The sequence below is a fragment of the Drosophila virilis genome, chromosome X (assembly GCF_030788295.1).
Source record: "Drosophila virilis strain 15010-1051.87 chromosome X, Dvir_AGI_RSII-ME, whole genome shotgun sequence".
Taxonomy (NCBI): Eukaryota; Metazoa; Arthropoda; class Insecta; order Diptera; family Drosophilidae; genus Drosophila; species Drosophila virilis.
In genome coordinates, this window is record NC_091543.1 from 2,198,279 (window position 1) to 2,218,713 (window position 20,435).

General features: G+C 48.3%; 6 protein-coding genes across 7 annotated transcripts; 5 read left to right on the forward strand and 1 right to left on the reverse strand.

The window, feature by feature from the left end:
- Positions 1-228: 228 nt before the first annotated feature.
- On the forward strand, positions 229-2,876 carry LOC6634452 (growth hormone-inducible transmembrane protein). Its single transcript, XM_002058135.4, has 7 exons — positions 229-361; positions 426-742; positions 804-915; positions 1,881-2,022; positions 2,101-2,437; positions 2,509-2,641; positions 2,701-2,876. The coding sequence occupies exons 2-7, from the start codon at positions 532-534 to the stop codon at positions 2,777-2,779; spliced, it is 1,014 nt and encodes a 337-aa protein (XP_002058171.1). The 5' UTR covers positions 229-361; positions 426-531; the 3' UTR covers positions 2,780-2,876.
- A 462-nt stretch (positions 2,877-3,338) lies between these two features.
- LOC138910840 (lanC-like protein 3 homolog) lies at positions 3,339-5,796 on the forward strand. 2 transcript variants are annotated; one of them, XM_032440393.2, is made up of 3 exons: positions 3,339-3,525; positions 3,583-3,667; positions 3,795-5,796. In XM_032440393.2, exon 3 carries the CDS (start codon positions 3,899-3,901, stop codon positions 5,156-5,158), a length of 1,260 nt encoding a protein of 419 aa, XP_032296284.1. In that variant the 5' UTR covers positions 3,339-3,525; positions 3,583-3,667; positions 3,795-3,898; the 3' UTR covers positions 5,159-5,796. The 2 variants fall into 2 exon arrangements, with proteins under 2 accessions (XP_032296284.1, XP_015025013.1); XM_015169527.3 differs by having other exon boundaries at positions 3,601-3,667.
- An 877-nt stretch (positions 5,797-6,673) lies between these two features.
- LOC6634450 (apyrase) lies at positions 6,674-9,779 on the forward strand. Its single transcript, XM_002058133.4, has 8 exons — positions 6,674-6,874; positions 7,054-7,279; positions 7,348-7,545; positions 7,605-8,007; positions 8,814-8,971; positions 9,042-9,138; positions 9,196-9,550; positions 9,625-9,779. Exons 1-8 carry the CDS (start codon positions 6,747-6,749, stop codon positions 9,719-9,721), a joined length of 1,662 nt encoding a protein of 553 aa, XP_002058169.1. The 5' UTR covers positions 6,674-6,746; the 3' UTR covers positions 9,722-9,779.
- A 529-nt stretch (positions 9,780-10,308) lies between these two features.
- Positions 10,309-11,245, forward strand: LOC138910851 (apyrase-like; the record flags this gene model as incomplete). The annotated part of the gene is made up of 4 exons (XM_070211155.1): positions 10,309-10,470; positions 10,525-10,621; positions 10,682-11,039; positions 11,104-11,245. Coding segments are annotated over 4 exons (714 nt in total), but the record flags the coding sequence as incomplete, so codon positions are not given.
- A 122-nt stretch (positions 11,246-11,367) lies between these two features.
- Hsp60A (Heat shock protein 60A) lies at positions 11,368-14,497 on the forward strand. The gene is made up of 3 exons (XM_002058131.4): positions 11,368-11,534; positions 12,346-13,716; positions 13,776-14,497. The coding sequence occupies exons 2-3, from the start codon at positions 12,346-12,348 to the stop codon at positions 14,124-14,126; spliced, it is 1,722 nt and encodes a 573-aa protein (XP_002058167.1). The 5' UTR covers positions 11,368-11,534; the 3' UTR covers positions 14,127-14,497.
- Positions 14,498-15,498: 1,001 nt separating this feature from the next.
- IntS2 (integrator complex subunit 2) lies at positions 15,499-20,435 on the reverse strand. The gene is made up of 3 exons (XM_002058130.4): positions 19,222-20,435; positions 17,513-19,146; positions 15,499-16,566 (listed from the first exon to the last, which is right to left on the reverse strand). The coding sequence occupies exons 1-3, from the start codon at positions 20,080-20,082 to the stop codon at positions 15,708-15,710; spliced, it is 3,354 nt and encodes a 1,117-aa protein (XP_002058166.1). The 5' UTR covers positions 20,083-20,435; the 3' UTR covers positions 15,499-15,707.

Genomic DNA, 20,435 nt, shown 5'->3' on the forward strand with positions numbered 1-20,435 from the left:
GGCTGTTTTACACTAGCAATACAGTTAACATCGTTTAGTGTTATCGATAGCTGCCACGGAAACATCAAATGTTTTATTGACCACAATCAATGCGAAAGTCGTAGTTTAACTAAGCATAAAGCAATGTTAAGCTAGCAAATGATAAACAGCAAATAACCATTTTTATCAGCTGTTTGAATACACATAAATGGCGATATAAATTTGAATTTATAAAGCTATCGCGTTGCCAACCTTATCGTTTATTTTGAACGATACTTTTACAAACACATAGCCGCAGCAGGAACGGACTACATACATATATCTATATATCGATACATCTTCAAGTCGTCAAACGTACATTCAAGTATCGAAGTGCTAGCAAGTAAGTAGGAATTTCTAGAAATTTTCAAAACAAATATAATAGTTTTCATAAAATATGCTTACAGTAAACCATTTAAATTGATCGAAGAACAGCGACAGCTGCTATAAAATTACATTTTTGGCTCGTACGAAAAAACTAGCGACTACTGCGAATTTCATCACAACAAGAAAATGTTACTACGACTTGCATTGTCGACGGCTCGTCCGAGCGGCCTCTTGCTGGGCAAATCTTCGCAGGCCTTCCTCAAATCAAAGCCCAGCCTCAACATAGTGCGCAACTATGCACGCCATCCTGTGCGCAACACACGCAATCCTGTCGCCGTCGAACAGCCACGTGCGCCCACCCTCAAGGAGAAGCTAATGGCGCCGCCAAGTGCCAACGGTAAGTGCACACACTCTGCCTGCCTCCGCCGCCTCTTGCGTAATCATCATGTATGTTCCAGCTTATTCGATGGGCAAAGGCGCTGTCGCCGGAGCCGCCGTCGTCGGACTCGGCGCACTCTGCTACTACGGCGTCGGCATGGGCAAACACACAAGCATTGCGGACAACGCCATGTGAGTACGCGCTTCTTCTCTCTCTAGGGCACTTCTCAGGCTACCAGACGTGACCTTCTTATGTAAACAAATGCCCAAAAAGCGCTCCTATTAAACCAGCATAGCAGTAAGCTTCATGTTCCGTTGACTTGACTGCCAAGATGCTCGGCAGAGCTGTTCTTAATGGCAAAATTACGTTAAAGAAATCTACATTTAATAAGAAAGCATCTGCTGCAATCCGCGCCGCTAAAGAGCAAACACATTTGCAGCTTCGAGTAGGATTCAGGGCATGTTTAAGCTCGAATAGAGCACTTCTTCGTGGTTGCTTTTTGGTCGCCCGACCAAGAGAGGCCCTGCATGCTGCTCAGAGCTGCAAATATTCTATACACATATATATATATAGTATAATATTCTATATATAATATAATATTGTATATATTATCATATACTAACAGACAGCGTAGCTTCCTTCTTTTACCTTCACTTATACCCTGTCCGATCTTCATGAAATTTACGTAGCATCTGATGATGATCTCCCAATCTGTATTTACTAAAGAGTTTTATACTATGTACTTCTCTATATATATATATATACACCCTATATACTTGTCGCTTGCTCTTGAAGAGCTTGTTTTATGCTGGACGTACCTTCATATAGAAAGAGTCGGTCAGTCTGCCTGTCCTACTGAATGGGTCTGTACCCATTCCCATAACTTGATCAAATCTCATGAGATTTGACTTCTAAATCCTGCCCTTCAATATCCTATATAGTATATCTGTTCCATAGGAACTAATCGCAGTATATAGATTGTCCTGAAGCCCTGTCAAAAAATGGGCCTGATTGGATAACTATGTCGTATTTGTCTTTGCCAAGATATCTTCAATATCTGTCGGACCATATGCCCCTATGGGTATTTAAGCTTCGGCTTGCCGAACGTAAACATTCTTGCTTCAATTTCATAATTGGCGAACGCCTATTCCAACAGCATGTGGCCGCAATATGTGAAGGAGCGCATTCAGTCCAGCTACGCCTTCTTTGGGGGCTCTTGTATATTGACGGCTGCCTCCGCGGCGGCTGTGTTTCGCTCGCCACGCCTACTCTCGCTGGCCTCGCGAGGCGGTTTGCTGGTAAGTTGACAATGCAGGAGCTGATCCTTGAGCAATAGACACGCACACACACATACATACATGTTGTTGTTCTCGTAGTGGACATTCGCTTCACTGGCGCTCGTCGTCGGCAGCGGCGCTCTGACGCGCTCGATGCAGTATGAGCCGGGTCTGGGGCCGAAGCACCTGGCCTGGGCGCTGCACTGCGCCATTTTGGGGGGTGTTATTGCGCCCTTGTGCTTTTTGGGCGGTCCGATAATGACGCGCGCTGCACTCTACACTGGAGGCATTGTCGGTGGCCTGTCCACGATCGCTGCGTGTGCTCCAAACGATAAGTTCTTATATATGGGCGGACCGCTGGCCATCGGCCTTGGTGTTGTGTTTGCCTCGTCTCTGGCCTCAATGTGGCTGCCGCCCACGACCGTGATTGGCGCCGGTAAGTGCACAATTAACGTATAAACAAATACCATGTCCATGCCCATGCCCATTGTTCTGCTCCCGTTTCAGGCCTGGCTTCGATGTCCCTTTACGGCGGTCTCGTGCTCTTCAGCGGATTTCTGCTCTACGACACACAACGACTGGTGCGCAAGGCCGAGGTGTATCCACAGTATGCCGTGGCGCCCTTCGATCCCATTAATGCGTGAGTAACGAACTTGGTAGCCCAATTTCTCGTATTTCTTATGTCTGATTTCTTTTCAGTTCAATGTCCATTTACATGGATGTATTGAATATATTCATACGGATCGCCACTATATTGGGCGGCAATCGTCGAAAGTAGTTATACCAAAACAGTTGTGATGCAGTAAAACTAATAACTTATGATATACAAACATTAAAATAAAGCTATATAGGCTTAAAAGGCCAAATAAAAAATATATTAAGTTTTTCCATTTCATTCGAAAATTGCGTAAATAAGCATCGATGCTTGTGTATGAACAGCATTAGTATCGATGCTACGCAACGCCTATCGATGAACGTTAATGCGATTCGCACCCAGGGCTGTCAGTTTCAGCGTTTATTGGATTTCTTACTTTTTTGAAATTTGTTCGGCTTAGATTTTTTGTGTCTTAACGAAAACACAATTTATCTACCTTATTACAATTACAATTTTATACTGGTTTCCCTTTTTACGGCCATGTTAATTCAGCTAATTTTACTATTTTTACATTACATTCAGCGTCTTTTTTCTAGACACAGCTGGTAACACTGATTGCACAACTAATTGCACATTAAAAACCGTTACCAACTCATTTGCATTCGCGCAATTTGCCACATGACAGCTGATTGCATAAATTGCCAACTATTCGATATATCGATAAAATATCGCAAAAATTGCCAACGATGTGTAAACGTCGGCAGGACAATGCGAATTTCGGCTTGTTGAGATATAAAAAGGTTTTTCGAGCTTAAAACTGGTTGGCTTTGGAACGAGTGTCGTTGTTGTCACAAATGTATAATTAAAACAAGATTATCGTGTATCGAGCACTAGCAACCGAACAATAGAACAGAACACAATTCATTTTGGTAGTACACAATTCGTTTTACATTTTATGAATTATAATTTAGTTGTTTATTATTAAGTGCATAAACGTGTTGCAGGTGCGCAGTACAGCAGCGAGCAGAAGCTATTCAATTGGTTCCAAATCACGGCCAACACCGGAAAAGGGTAAGTGGGCTGTCAGACGCCGGGCGCAGGGCGCGGCCCGCCGGCAAATCGATTTACGATAACAAAAAAAAAAAAAAAAACAAAAAAAATGTCCTTTTCATTATTCTCGTCTATTGTTGTTGGTTAGGCTCAATTGCGCAGCCGGCGACGGAGAACGTAGCGCAACAGGGACAAGTGTCGCAGCCGTTGGAAGAGACGGAGGCGGAGGAGGTGGACAGTCACAGTTGGGAGATGGAGCGTCGTTATTTGAAGAATCCGTTTGCGGATTTCTCGGGCGGCGAGAATACGCCCTTTGCCACCGATGAGGAGCACATCAAGACCCTGATATGCACCTATGTGGACGCCATATTGGAGCACTGTCATCCCAATAGCGACGAGGAGGACAATCGCGGTGATCTGTATGTGGGCAATGCGGGCATTGCCTACATGTTCTGGAAGCTGCACAGTTGCGAACAGACGCGTGATCTGTATCCAGCGCTGGAGCACGCAGCCGCCTTCATACGCAACGCCAAGGCGAATGCCAAGCGATACAAGAAACGCTCCGCGGAGCGTTATTCGTTTCTGTGCGGCAATGCTGGCATCTATGCCGTCTCGGCGGCCATCTCGCAGGAGGCCAAGAACACGGAGGAGCTGTCCAATGATTTGGCCAACTTCAAGTCGGGCATACCATCGAGCAAGGAGTTCATGCACACCAAATACGGCTGCGATGAGGTGCTTGTGGGCCGTGCCGGCTATCTATCCGGCTGCTATTGGCTGAACGATGTGCTGCCGGAGAAGAAGATAACCGATGATGATCTGGTCTCCATTTGCCAGCTGATCGTGACCAGCGGGCGCGAGTACAGCAAACTCAACAATTCGCCCCTGCCACTGATGTATCAGTACCATGGGACCGAGTATTTGGGCGCCGCCCATGGACTGTGCGCCATACTGCACATGCTGCTGGATAGTCCCTGGTTCCGTACGGTGCCAATTTCGGCGCCGGCCGCTGAGCTGCGCGACATTAAGCGCTCCATTGACTACTTTCTGGAGCTGCAGGACAATGAGGGCAATTTTCCGGTGGCCCTGGAGGATTTGCGCTCCGGACGCGACAAGCGTCTGGTGCACTGGTGCCATGGCGCACCCGGTGCTGTCTATGTGCTGGCCAAGGCCTATTTGATATTCAAGGAGGACAAGTACATTATCTCGCTGCGACGCGCCGCCGATCTTGTCTGGAAGAAGGGCTTCCTGCGCAAGGGGCCCGGCATCTGTCATGGCGTCGCCGGCAACGGTTATGTCTTTCTGCTGCTCTTTCGCCTGACCAACGAAATGAAGTACCTGTATCGGGCGCACAAATTCATGGAGCTGCTAACCAATTCGGAGTTCAAGCAGCGCGCCCGTGTCCCAGATCGGCCGCACAGCCTGTACGAGGGCGTCGCCGGCACCGTCTGTTTCCTGGTCGATCTGCTTGAGCCGGAGCAGGCGCACTTTCCCTTCATGGATGTCTTTCACTAGACACACCACACACACCGCAGACACTACGGCAGCCCAGTATCCGAAACCGATTCACAAAATCTTTACACCCGTTCAGCAAATGTATTCTCACCGACTTTTGCGAATTTCGACACACACACATAAACACAACAAATCAGGGAGTTGATTTTTTTTCTAGTCAAATTTGTGTTACGTCCCCGCCGTTAATTTGTTTTGTTATTCTCGTTGCCGTTCGGACGCGAACGAATCACTGACGGTTAGGATCATAAGATCTCAGTGCATGGTAAAACCTTACCCCCCCTCCCCCCACCCACACACACACACACACCGCCCCCATCCCCGCTCTTGGGCCCATTTGAAAGAGGGGCAGCTAATCAATTGAGTGCGTGGCGCCAATCACCGAACGCAGAATGTTATTAATCATTCTCATATCAAAATTCTCTGTGCTTTAAGCTAAGCAATTAAATAAAATAATAATAATACGCATACATAAATATTCAGATATATATACAATTTAAATATACACATACAATATATATTTATATACAATACTTACATATGTACTTGCAAACAAAATCATAAAACATACATACATATACTGTGCTTTATACCTACGAGTAACTTTATGAAGAGCTCCAAATTCTATTGTCAATAAAAATTATACTACAATTAAAGTGTGTAATTTACGATAAAAAAATGCCGCGAATATCGTAAGTCCGAATTTAACTTTGAATTTGGCGCGCGCCAATTAAGCAACATAATCTCGGTATGCAATTGTAATTTACGATAAGAAAAATGCCGCGAATATCGTAAGACTTCAACTTTGAATTTGGCGCGCGTGCCAATTAATAAACAAAAATAATCGGTATCGATGTTTTTGCAAGTAGCTCAGTGAACATTCAAGAATCGATTATTCGATAGCGCGCGAGCCGTTAACCTTTGAAACGCAAGATATTTGATTTATGAATGCTGATTTATCAGCTCGCAAGGCACTTACGCAGATAAGCCTGATAGATTATAGATATTATATATATATATATAAATATATGCAATTTTAATTAAGCACGTTCCGGAATATTTTCCGTGCATGCAACAGTTGTAGAAAATTATTCAACAACTTTATATGCGAGGGCTGTTTTTAATATTAATAAAAATCGGATATAGATATATGGATATATATAGAACGACAAATTCTTGAATAACTGGAAGAGACGTAGAAGGAATAAAGATTAGCTCGTTCCATGTCCACAATTTTAGGACGTATAGCCTATGAAGTTTCTCATTCAAGAAGTTGCACTTATCGAGCGACATCTGTACTGTATTAGGCAACCCTCTTGGGTATTTCAATGGGCCGAGTTGGGGCTAGGGGGCGGGGCAGGGCAGGGAGTATCGGACTAGTTAATCAACTGAGGCCAGTCAAGAGTCATATAACACTGTCCAACACACAAATATATATATATATAGTATATGGTATATATCATAAATAATGGTAATTGGAGAGGTAGTTCATTTTTCTGGAACAGCAACGGCTGCTCAGTCGCACGAGAAACGCCGCACGGATTAGGCGTGAGAAGCACACTCGAGAGAGGAGAGGAGACGATCCGCCACAATGATGCTTGCCGAGATGGGGGCTATGCCCTGGACGCTAATGCTGCTTATCGTTGGCGCCGGCCACACGCTGGCCGCCGAGGATCGATTTCCGTTGTCCCTGATACACATCAACGATTTCCATGCCAGGCAAGTGCGCGTGATTATCCGCGTCCGTGATTCGAGTGCCGTAAACAATCATCATAATCGTGCACAGCGCTTTTATCAGGCACTTGTTGTCGCACATGCGATCCGATAAGGCCAATCCGTATCGTCTATATCATAAAATAGTCCAATGTCATTCATTGAGTGCCTTCCAAAACTGCCAGATTCGAGCCAACGGACACCAGCGGCGGCATCTGTGATGAGGGCGAGGAGTGCGTCGGTGGCTATGCGCGCACCGTGCACATGGTTCGCAGATTGCTGGAGGAGCAGCGCGATCATAATCCCATCTATATCAATGCGGGCGACAGCTTTCAGGGCACGCTCTGGTACAATATTGGACGCTGGAATGTTACCCAGGAGTTTCTCAATATGCTGCCCGCCGATGTCATGGTAGGTCCGACTCCGGCTGGAGATCTTTAAGGTGAAGCTTGATGGGATTTCTTCAACATTTTCCGCAGACACTGGGCAACCATGAGTTCGATCATGGCGTCGCTGGCGTCGTGCCCTTCCTGAAGACCATCAACACCAGCATGCTGGTGGCCAACATGGACAGCGCCCACGAGCCCACCATGGATGGCCTCTACGAGCGTTCGCTGATCCTGGAGCGCGGCGGCCGCAAGATCGGACTGATCGGTGTCATTTTGGAGACAACAGACGTAAGTGCTCCATCTAGCTATCGTTCCATCGCTCGCTCTGATCCTCGCTCTCCGCACAGACTCTGGCCAACACGGGCAAGCTGATCTTCCGCAACGAGAGCGACACCATCCGCGAGGAGGCACGCCTGCTGCAGGAGCAGGGCGCCAACATCATCATTGTCATTTCGCACTGCGGCTACGATGTGGACAAGGTGATCGCCGCGAATGCGGGCGATGTCATCGATGTCATTGTTGGCTCCCATTCGCACACCTTCCTCTACACGGGCGATCCGCCCGGGCCGGACAAGTCGCGCGGCGACTATCCCACCGAGGTGATCCACAGCAGCGGCCATCGGGTGCTCATCGTTCAGGCGGGCTGCTATGCCAAATATGTTGGCAATCTGACGGTCTATTTCGATGACCATGGCGACGTCCTGGACTTCGAGGGTGCACCCCTCTATATGGGGCCGGACGTACCGGAGGGTAAGTTCCTCTAAGTTTTCTTCCACGGTCCCACCCTGGCTGCCCTGAACATCAATACGTAGCTTATGTTATGCAGTTCACTCACAGCCGTAATCGGGCGTGTTATCGATAGCCTTGCTATCGATAATTATCGATTCTCAATTATAATTATATTTAAGGAGTTAATTGTCACCCGTTAAATTCGGTATTAAGTTCAAATTTATTTTTAATTGTAGCTTGTCCTTTTTTGCTGAAAATCGATAACTATCGATAGGCAGCATTAAGCATTTCTTGCAAATTGTAGGAGCAAGCGGAGTTGGATGTTGACTTTTGGGTTGAGATATGCAGTTCCAATTTAATTCAAATAGCAACTCAATTTGTTGATTTGAAATCGATAAATATCGATTTTCAGCAACGTTTTGTTGAGCACATTCCTTTGAACCAGCGTCTACACAGCAACGTTCTTTATACATTTTGTCAGAATCGATAAATATCGAACCGATTTTCTTGGTATCGATAAACGACGATTTTTAGTTTTAGGCATTTCTGGAAAATTATAAGAGTAAGCGGAATTGATGGTGACCTTTTGGTTTCGTTATGCTGTTTAAACTTATTGATAAATGTTATCGATAAATATCGATAGCTCGCATGCGTATTTTAGCTGTAGCTCGGCTTTCATCAGCGCTAAAGAGCACAGTCCACACTTTTTGAGCCGCTTGTGCCAGTCGCTTCCATTTGTAGAGAGTACAGGGTATCTAGCTAGTCGGGCACTCTCGCATTCCTTTTGTGACATGTTGTTATTGTTGTTGTTGTTGTTGCCGCTGCAGACGAGGAAGTGCTAAAGGCGCTGGAGCCCTGGAAGGAGGTGATCAATCGAGAGGGACAGGTGGTCGTCGGCCGCACCATGGTCGACCTGACCAAGAGCGACTGCAGCGACCGGGAATGCAATCTGGGCAACTTCTTCTGCGATGCCATGATCCATACGGTAAGCTAAACGCTGTTCGTTCCGAGCCCGTGCTCGCTGCATCCTAACCGAATGCCACGCCCCGTTGCAGTTCACGGGTCTGACGCCGTTTAATCAGAACGCCTGGACAAATGTATCCATCGGACTGGCGGCCACCGGCGGCCTGCGCATGGCCCTGCTGCGCGGCAGTGAGTAGAATGTAATGTAAACATGAGCTGAGCTCAAGTCGAGCAACTGTTCCACAGATCTGACGTATGCGCATATGGTGAATATGTCGCCGTTTGAGAATAAGCTGATTGCCTACAATCTGCCCGGCCGGAAGCTGGTCGAGGCGCTGGAGTATGGTGTCAGCAAGATTGATCTGGAGAATGGGGTGACCAGCTCGTACATAATGCTGCAGGTGGCCGGTCTGAAGGTCACCTATGACTACACCAAGCCGATCAATTCGCGCGTCATCTCCGTGCTGGCGCGCTGCGCCGACTGCGATGTGCCCATCTATGAGCCATTGGAGCCGGCCAAAATTTATCGCATCGCCTCGCCCGATTTTCTGCAGGGCGGCGGCAATGGCTTCACCATGCTAGCCGAGGGCACCGACGTCCAGTGAGTGGCCCCGCCCCCAAAGGGCTCAATCTTAATCAATCCCTAAACTGTCTAATCCGCATGTGCACTTGCAGAATCAGCATCACGGATCTGGAGGCCCTGCTCTCCTACACCAGCAACATTGATCCCATCTACACGGGCCTCGAGGGCCGCATCACTGTGCTCAACTGAGAAGCTGACCTTCATTTTTTTTTTTTTAAATCATAAATAAATGTTGTAAGTAATTCAAGCAGAAGTTTTTCATTACCCGGCCTTGTCCGGCCTTGTGCGCGTCGAATGCCTGCTTTGGTAACTTCGAATCCGAATCAAATTTTCGCATTTCCGCATTTCCACGTGAAAAGGTGAATTTTGCGAAAAGCGTGAAACAACACGAAAAAATGTTCGACTTAGCTTAAATCTCCCTTAAATAGCTATGAATTTTCTTGCTTGATATAAGCTTGGAGATAAAAACAAGTGAGAGTGCACGACTAGCAGATACCCTTTATATGCCAAAGAATGAATTGGTTTTCAATTTTCACGGGAAAGCTCTTAAAAAAGTCTAAAACTATTGACCGAAAGAGATGTAGACAGATCCGAAATAGCTCGAAAAACCTATCGAAAATGTTATCGATTTCATGAAAACAGATAATTATCGATAATTGGGAAATTGGTTAGTGGCACGCCCCAAAATCCTAGTCCCCGGCTCCGTAAGTCCCTTACGGATCACGGACCACTTCTTCTATTCCATTGCCTAATCCGAAATATAACACTTTAATTTCGAAGACAATGCCGTGCTCCTGGCCCTGGCACCCTGGCAGGCCCAGCTGGCGGAGTCATCCAATCGGATTGTGGGCAGCAGTCGGGTCCCTTTGCAGCAGGCGGAATGCGCGCGTGGCGAATGCAATTTGGGCAATCTCTACACGGACGCCATGCTCCATGCCGTGCGTATCAAGTTCAGCAAACAGCTGCTCCTTGCTTAACCCTTAGCTTTGCAGTTCGTCAAGGAGGCATCCGCGCAAGCGTCCAATTGGAGCAACGTGACAGTTGCCCTAACCAGCCAGGGTAACTTTCGTGTGCCCATACCGGCGGGCGGTAAGTTGCTGAAACCGCTTTTTCAAATGCAACTAAATGGAACTGTTCCATCCTGACCAGATATAAGCTACAAACAGCTGGTGGCCATGTGTCCGTGGGAGAACCGTTTGTATGCTCTGAACTTGCGGGGTGAGCATCTGTGGCAGCTGCTGGAGGATGCTGTAGCGCCCATGAACTCGAGTCTAGTGTCGCCCATATCCAAGCGCTTTCTGCAGGTCTCCGGATTGAGGATAATCTATAATCTAATGGCTGAGCCGGGCCAGCGGCTGGTCCGTGTACTTGTGCGCTGTGCCGATTGCGCGATACCCGAGTACCGGCCATTGCAGCTGAGTCAGCATTATCGGCTGGTGGTCATGGAATATCTGGCGAATGGTAAAAACGGTTTCTCGCTGATTAGCGACCACGCCCAAGAGCTTGAGTAAGCCCTGCCATAAATTGGCCGATTACATACATATTTATATGCATACAATATACAATTACAGAATGGGCCCCTTTGATTTGGATGCTTTGATGGACTATATGAATGCGATTGGACCTATAACTGCGGGTCTAGAGCAGCGAATACAATTTGTAACTTAAACATAATGCGCTTATCCATTTTTTTCAAATAAACGTTAACTAAATATGCCAAAACTATCGATACTATCGTTCACAATTGAGTCGAAACGTGAAGTTGGCTGTTTTTGGTATTTTTCGCTATTTACCTTAATACATTCTCTTACTTACCCACTGCGGTCACATTGTACATTTCACTCATTCAAAAGTCTTCTTAAGGTTAGGAGTCCGCCTGCGGCACATTTCGAGCAAGTGAGCTTGTTAATTTATATCAAGTTAAATCGGAAGTGTTCCATACACAGTTTTATTTTTGATTTTCAAGTCACTGTAAAAACAAACAAAGAAAAGCAATATCAAAGTAAGTAGCATTAACATAATAATTTCAACTTACATACAAAACCGCGTGTGCTCAAATAATTGCATTATCATTGTTGTGTGTGTGCGTTGGTGTGTGTGTGTGTGTGTTATATAAGACAACCGGCAAAGCGAGCGGCTGTTTTCTTTCTAGAATCTTCTGCAACGTAACGTGTTTCAATTAAGCAAATGTAAGTTAATTATGTTCACAATAGACATTATTACCGAATGGAACGTATACCATTCAAAATAGTTGATTTTCGTATTGGAATTGACTTTCCAACCAGCGGCGTGCACTCACGTAACAGCGACGGGCGCACATGTTTTCGCTCTCGCCGGTGCCAACAATTTCACAATTTCTGTTCATGTTTTCCAATTAGACTTTAGATTAATGCATGCAACGGCCATGCACTTGCCCCAAATTTCATAACAAGACCAAACATTGCAACCACACACACACACACGTACGTTTATATACGTATAGGAGAAGGGGTCAGCGGCTGGGTTACATAAATGATTTGTTCTGGAAGACTTGCTCTCGTTTACACGTTCGTTTGTTATCGATAGACCGAAGCCCGGTGGGTGGTGGGTCATTTATTATCACTTAGCTGAGGGGGGTGCCGCAAAAAATGATTTAATCAAGTGAAATTGAAATCCATTTTAATAGCTCCCATTTAACGCTGTGAAGCAGTGTTGCAAAATTAGTTAGGTTTTCAAAATAGCTGTAAATTAGCTTGACTAGCAACAGTGTGCACGTGTTTTTTCTTTTTTTTGCGTGCATTTGTGATTTATCGATAATCGATATCGTGTTGCAGATGTTCCGCCTACCAGTTTCACTTGCACGCACCTCGATCAGCCGACAGCTGGCGATGCGCAGCTATGCGAAGGATGTCAAGTTTGGTGCCGAGGTGCGCGCCATGATGCTGCAGGGCGTCGATGTGCTGGCCGATGCTGTGGCCGTGACCATGGGTCCCAAGGGTCGCAACGTGATCATTGAGCAGTCGTGGGGCTCGCCAAAGATCACCAAGGATGGCGTTACGGTGGCCAAGGCCATTGAGCTGAAGGACAAGTTCCAGAACATTGGCGCCAAGCTGGTCCAGGATGTGGCCAACAATACCAACGAGGAGGCCGGCGATGGCACCACCACAGCCACAGTGCTGGCTCGTGCCATTGCCAAGGAGGGCTTCGAGAAGATCTCGAAGGGTGCCAATCCCGTGGAGATTCGTCGCGGCGTCATGTTGGCCGTCGACACCGTCAAGGACAACCTAAAGACCATGTCGCGTCCCGTCAAGACGCCCGAAGAGATCGCCCAGGTGGCCACAATCTCGGCGAACGGCGACCAGGCCATTGGCAAGCTCATCAGCGATGCAATGAAGCGTGTCGGACGCGATGGCGTCATTACCGTCAAGGATGGCAAGACCCTCATCGATGAGCTGGAGGTGATTGAGGGCATGAAGTTCGATCGCGGTTACATTTCGCCGTATTTCATCAACTCGTCGAAGGGCGCCAAAGTTGAGTTCCAGGATGCATTGCTGCTGCTCTCGGAGAAGAAAATCTCCTCGGTGCAGAGCATCATACCCGCCCTTGAGCTGGCTAACTCGCAGCGCAAGCCGCTGGTCATCATTGCCGAGGACATCGATGGTGAGGCGCTCAGCACCCTGGTGGTGAATCGCCTGAAGATCGGCCTCCAGGTGGCCGCCGTCAAGGCGCCCGGCTTCGGTGACAATCGCAAGTCGACCCTCACCGACATGGCCATCGCCTCGGGCGGCATTGTTTTTGGCGATGATGCCGATCTGGTCAAGCTGGAGGATGTCAAGATCAGCGATCTGGGTCAGGTTGGCGAGGTGGTCATCACCAAGGATGACACACTGCTGCTGAAGGGCAAGGGCAAGAAGGACGATGTGCAGCGTCGCGTCGACCAGATCAAGGAACAGATCACAGACACCACATCCGAATACGAGAAGGAGAAACTCCAGGAGCGTCTGGCCCGTCTCGCCTCCGGCGTCGCTTTGCTGCGCGTCGGCGGCTCCAGCGAGGTCGAGGTCAATGAGAAGAAGGATCGCGTCCATGATGCACTCAACGCCACCCGTGCTGCCGTCGAAGAAGGCATCGTGCCCGGCGGCGGCACCGCCCTGCTGCGCTGCATCGAGAAACTGGACAGCGTCGCCACCACCAACGAGGATCAGGTTAGTTGCTGTCCCTTTGTTGCAATTCCATATCCATTAATATTTTACACTCCAACCAGAACCTCGGCGTGGACATTGTGCGTCGCGCCCTTCGCATGCCCTGCATGACAATTGCCAAGAACGCGGGCGTCGATGGCGCCATGGTCGTGGCCAAGGTGGAGACCCAGTCGGGCGACTATGGCTACGATGCGCTCAAGGGCGAATACGGCAATCTGATCGAGAAGGGCATCATCGATCCCACCAAGGTGGTGCGCACCGCCATCACCGATGCCGCCGGCGTTGCTTCGCTGCTGACCACCGCCGAGGCTGTTGTCACCGAGATACCCAAGGAGGATGCTGCTCCTGGCATGGGCGGCATGGGTGGCATGGGCGGCATGGGAGGCATGGGCGGTATGGGTGGCATGATGTAAACGCAGCCACACACACACACACCCAAACACACACCAACACACACACACACCATTCATATGTTTAGGCCCACGATGCATAAAGGCCAGGCAATGGGATGCGGCGGCAATCCGCGCAGGCACCCACATTCTCTTACTTGGGTGCAGTCAGCTACCCCCGCGCCACGCCTCCCACAGCTTACACACACACACGACCGCCCGCCCGCTCGCACACACACACACACACACACATGTATTCGATGGTTCCGCGTGAACATCGAGTTTTGTTTCGCATTTATCTCCTTTTTGAACAAGTTGTCGGCTGGGATTGGCCGCATTCCCAGGCGCTGGCGTTTCTGCATTGTGTTTGACGTTTCTTCTTTTACTTTTTTTTTTTTTAAAAAACTATTCCTAAATACTATTTTTTACATGTTATATATGTAAATGCAAGAAATACCGTTAGTTGTAAAATAACAATAAAAAAACATAAACAAATTATATGAAAGAAAATTCGAGCTGGGAGAGAGGAGAAGGGGCTCAAAACGGAGGCTACGAAATCTAGAACCTGCGACTATCTAAATATGGCCTGCCCAGGGCAGGGTATTATGATAATAAGTAAATATAGTCCCAGGAGAGAAGGAGATTTATGATCTGGTCGAGATATCAAGAGTCCCCCTTCCAGGCGTATAAAGGCAAGTTTCGCATAGAAATATTACTCCAGTATTCAGGAATACTACGCTAGAAATAGAAGCACGATTCTTAAAGTGAAATCTTAACTTCTTCTTCTTCGAAGGTATACAAAAAATCTAAAAAATTCTAGTTCGAAAAATAGCATCCATATATACATATATCTCCATGTAGAGCGAAAAATACCATCTATATAAATGTATATATCTCAAAGTAAATGCCCTAAGAACTCAGAGACTATAAGAGCTAGAGTCTTTAAATTTGTTATGCAGTTTAAGAAAGAAGCAACGAAAATTCCTAAATAAATTTGGAAATGAACGGAGTCGAAGTTCCCGAGCACAGATCCAAAACTTTATGTACACTTATTCTAATCCAAGAACAGGCCTGGAAAAGAGAAAACAATTAAGTTAAAAAGGTTTTTGAATAATCTAAAAGAAACAGAGACTGCGAAAGGTAGAGTATTACAAGATTGTATATGGAAGAAAAGAGGGAGAGGGAGACAGAGAGAGAGGGAGACAGAGGGAGAGAGAGAGAGAGAGTGGGAAAGGCTTTAGAGAAAGTGGACATAGAAACGCCTTGAACTTAAGAGACTGCAAAAGGTAGAGTATTTAAACTTGGAATACGGAAGAGAGAGACAGAAAGAGAGAGAGGGAGAGAGACCTTAGACTAAGTGTACAGCTATTTGGTATATTATAAAACCTTTTAGATGTACGATTTAAATTTAGTGTAAAACATTTATTGATAGCTCGTTCGGGAGGTACAAATGTAATTTATACATATAGATAATTATTGACTTCTAAACCTGGTGCACACATAATACAAGCATCTGTTCAGAATGCTTCCTAAAATAGACTTTAGACTTCCTGCTTAATGATTTTGAATAGAGTTCAGCTAGACGGGTAGGGGGGAGTGTTGTTTCTAATAGAGCTCCGCCTTCTGCATGACAGCCTCGACGAGCGCTTTGAAAGCGTCCTCGATCATCGTGATATGCAGCTGGGCGTCCCGGTATGAGCAGAGCTTGGCACTCTCGGTGAGCGGCATTTGCATGGTGGTAACGCCCAGCGACGATTGCGAATGTAGACTCCGGCCGGTGTTCATCAGAATGTTGACACAATCGTCGGCCAGTATGGGAAACGTTTCGACAAATCGAACCATGGCGGGCAGCACGTTGCGCAGGAACTTGCACTTGGCCGAGGAGGTGAGCAGCGAGAGCGTCGTCTGGATCACATTCAGACAGAACTTGGAGACGCCCAGGCTCTTGGGTATCGAATAGTTGAGCACCAGATGTGATGTTAGCTCAATCGTAAAGATCTGTTTGTCCATTTCGGTAACATTGAGAAACTCGTGCACGAAATCGATACAGATGTGCATCGATGGCACGCTGGCCACAATCATGGGTATTACGGATTTGGGATATGTCTGGAAGTGCACCAGCTTGGCCAGCGATGGCTCCGTAATGAATGCCTGATGCACGTAGGTGCCAATGATGCCCTGGATTTCGCGCAGCTCCAGCTTGGCGACGCGCGTATTCGCCTTGCTGTCCATATAGTCGAGCACCTCGAGCAGTATGTGCACCGCGGCGCTCTCCTGCGATGCAATCAGCGTCGTCTTTAGCTCCTCCCGATCGGCGTCCGTCTGCACCAGACCGTTCTTGTCCAGCACCTGCTTCTGCTGCATGTGCACGTTCAGGTACGTCTTGGACGCCGCCAGGCTGCCCTTCAGTATGCGCAGCAGGATGACCAACATGTACGGCGAGCAGAACACCTCACGCGGGCAGCTGTAAAATCAAATGTACGCTCGATTTAATGGGTATTCAATGGGTAAAGGGTATACCACACCATGCAACAGACCAGACAGCGTTCAACTCCCAAGATTTAGACAATGCAGCGAAACATGTCCAGCTCGAACTGCAGCACACATTAGAGAGGAACGGAGAGCGCGCGCGCGAGGGAGAGAGTGGAAGATAGCTAGGTTCTCATCTCAAAAATACGTTTGCTCCATGCTTTGCTGTAGTCCATAGCCTTACAGTTTAGGAGTCACAGTTTTGCAGTCACTTCATTTGCATTTGGCATGCTATTTTTGTTTATTTATCTTAATCTCCTTCAAATTCTAGGTAACAGTTTAAGAGCCACAGTTTTGGAGCCACCGTTTTGCAGTCACTTCATTTGCTTTTGCCTTATAATTATTTAAGGATCATCTGATGTCTATTTTCGCCTACGCACTTAAACGCCTACAATTTGCTGATAACAGTTTTAGAGTCACAGTTTAAGAGGCACTTAAAAAACACTATAATAACCTTGTTGGTTCACTCAATTTCTACTCTCCTTAACTACTACTCTTCTACTCCTTAACTATTCTCTACAGTTTTAGAGCCAAACTTTAAGGAGTTTTAGAGGCACTGTCATGCCGACAGTTTTAGAGTCACCTGACAAATGAATTAAATCAATTCTAAGTCTCAAAAAAGATTTAAGATCTTCTAAGATCGGCTAATGCACCTGCTACTATACATATACCCTACAGTTTTAGAGCCACAGTCATTCAACTGACAGTTTGAGAGTCACAGAATAAGTTGGCAATTTCGTTTAAAGATGCGCTTGCCACGCCCACATAATATGATGGTAAACCGAGAAAATTTATTGGACCCCTGAAAAACCGAGTTCCCTTTTCAGTGGCTTTTCATGCTGTCTTGCTGTCTCGCTCTAATGCATGGTGCTTGAACATACCTGAGCACATCCATGGGCTCCAAGAGGCTCTCGTTGGCGAAGGTGCGTCGATTGAGGGCATCGGAATTGTTGGTGATGGCGCGCAGCGACATGATCCAGAAGGTGGTGGGCAGGACGGCATTCAGGCGCAGCCAGAGATCATTGTAGAGATCCTTGACATAGCGCGGCACATCCTTCTGGAAGACATGCGGCAAATGCTGCACCAGCTGATGGGCATACTGTGCCAGCGACTCCGGCGGCAGCTGGAGCAGACGCTTGAAGAGCCGTATGGCCAGCCGGGGTTTCGTCTTGACGGTGTCCAAGGCGCGGGTGAGCAGCTCCGGCTTGAGATCATACCAATGATCCGACTCGAGGCTGCTGTTGGCCAAATAATGCTCCTCCAGCCAGTCATCGACCATGCTCAGATGCGGATAATTGGAGATAATTAGTCGCAGCAGCGGATGGAAGAGCGACAGATAATCGTTGTGGAACTGATGCGCCTTCTGCAGCAGATACTTGAGCGGCAGCCCGCCCAGAAAGTTATTCGAGTACTCCTTTTGCTTGCGTCCGCCGAGGGCACTGAGGTTCATCAGGCGCGTATCCTCGTACAGCATCAGATAGTAGATCATGAGCAGCTGTGCGGTCAGCGGGCAGGCGACCTCCATCTGGGCGAGATCCTCGCCGGCGGGCGGCTGCTGCAGCTCCACGGCGAAGAAGGTGAGCGGCGAGGTGCGGAAGACATGCAGGATTTCGGTTTCGGTAAACGGTCGATGCATATGATCGATGTTAATCTTGCCCGTGGGATTGGGTATGATCAGTGTATTGACGAACACCTCGACCAGGGCGGGCATAACGGGATGCACCGGCCGCACCGAGCTGCAGATCTGCTTGAATATCCACGCCTTAATGGGCACCTTGTGCTTGAGAAACGTGCGCGACTTGAGCAGCTGATGGATGCAGTGCACCGGCAAATAGCCGGGTATTGTCCCGTTCAGATTGGGTGTGACCGGAACCCGGACCGCATGCAGCGCCACCACCTGCTCGGTGAACAGATCCTGGGTGAACAGCTGCTTGATCCGGTTCGTGCTGTTCGGCCGTATGGGTATCTTCATGGCCAGCGTCGAGCAGACCATCTCGCTGATGGCCGTTATCTGATTGCTATGGAAATGTATCGCCAGCAGCAGCAGCATCTCGCCCAGAGAGCTGCTCGTGCCGGAACGCTTGCAAAAGAACGCATCCTCTCGTATGAGCCACTGCAGCCACTCGACGGCCTTGTTCTCCAGCGTAATGGTGGACACCAGCGAGGGGCAGGCGATTAGCATGCACAGGGCCAGCGTGACAAAGCGCACGCCCGATGCCGTCGGCTGCGGGCAGCTGGTGACCAGCTGGGAGAGCGCATTGATCTCGTCGTCGTTGAACTTGAGGCCGCCGATGCCGCGCAGGGCGCAGTACAGACGCAACAGGACTGCGCCCTGCAGATTGAAGTCCTTCAGATCGGCGGCGCTGCTCGTAATTTGGACAATCTTCTGCAGCAGTTCGACACGCACCAGATTCAGTGCATCCCCTTTGCGCTTCTGGCTGGTGCGTATGTACAGGGCGAACCAGGAGCGCAGATTCTGATCGTTGCCCAGCAGCAGGCCCGTTAGAAAGGCAATCTGTGGGGCAGGGGCAGACAGAAAGACAACAGTTCTATATGCTATTCTAATCCAACAATTGGGAAGCTCACTCACCAGATCGTCGGAGTGCTTGAGCGCCAGCTTGAGCATGAACGAGGGCACCTTCAGCATATCGACGCACATGGAGCGATTGGCCAGCGCCTGGGAGGGATTCATTTCGCTGAGCGCCATCAGCAGCGCCAGCCGTTGTTTGCCCTCGTTGCCCTCCTCATCGCAATTGGAGATGACATGCGAGACGACATCCCGATAGCAATCCGGAAAATTGGCAACCAGAGCGCATACAATGCGATAACCATTCGGCACATGGACCAGTGCATCGGTCAGCTCCAGTATGTTGAGCAGGGAGGGCAGTTCGGCGAGTGCAATGCATAAAATGTCCACCACCTCCTCCAGATAGATGCCGTCGTCCAAGATTTCGGATTGGGCCGTTATTACGGGCGTGCCGGCTGATGGTTTCTGCTCGGCGGCGGCGGACACCTGTTGCTGCAGATTGAAGATCTCGGAGAGCACAACGCGCACCTTGCGCGCCACATCCGCCCGCTCAAAGCCGAGCGCAATGCCCGACTGCAGGCCATACTCCGGCTGGCCCTGGGCATCGAAGAAGGCGGAGGCGTTGCTCGACTTTTGGCGCGTCAACAGCTCCTTCTTCAGATCATTCTCGAGCTCATGGTAATTGACCTGCAGGTAGGACACAATGCTATTGACCACCTCGATGCCGATGAGCACGGCCAGAATTTGTTTGCGTGACTCCATCGAGGATTCCGTGTTGTCCAGCGGCGAGAGCAGACTCATTCGCACCAGAGACGGCAGCACCGGCCTTATCTCGGTCTCCGGATAACTGGCCAAAGATGTGATGTCCAGATTCTGCATGGCGGCAAATACACGGGCCGTCACATCGTACATTTTGACCGGCATCGTCACGTCGTCTCCGTCTCCGGCTTCTTCTTCTTCTTCACCTTCGACGCCAGGCGAACCTGTTGCCAAACAATGACAATTGCGTTGATTTTCAGGCTGTAATCCGTCGGATGCGCATTCGCATCGTGGCTCTCGGATGCGTTACCAAAAACTTCTACGAGCGAAGCATCGATATCGGGCATCGATGCTGTCAGCCAAATAATATCGATATGTTTGTTACTATTAAGCGTTTCACAAGCAATTTAGATAGTTGAAAAATATATATGCTCCAGGTGGATGAGCTCAAGTCAAATTCTGCTTTATTTACGGCAGCCTTTTGTGGTGCTTGTGCCGGCTGGTCGTGTGCGTGCTGC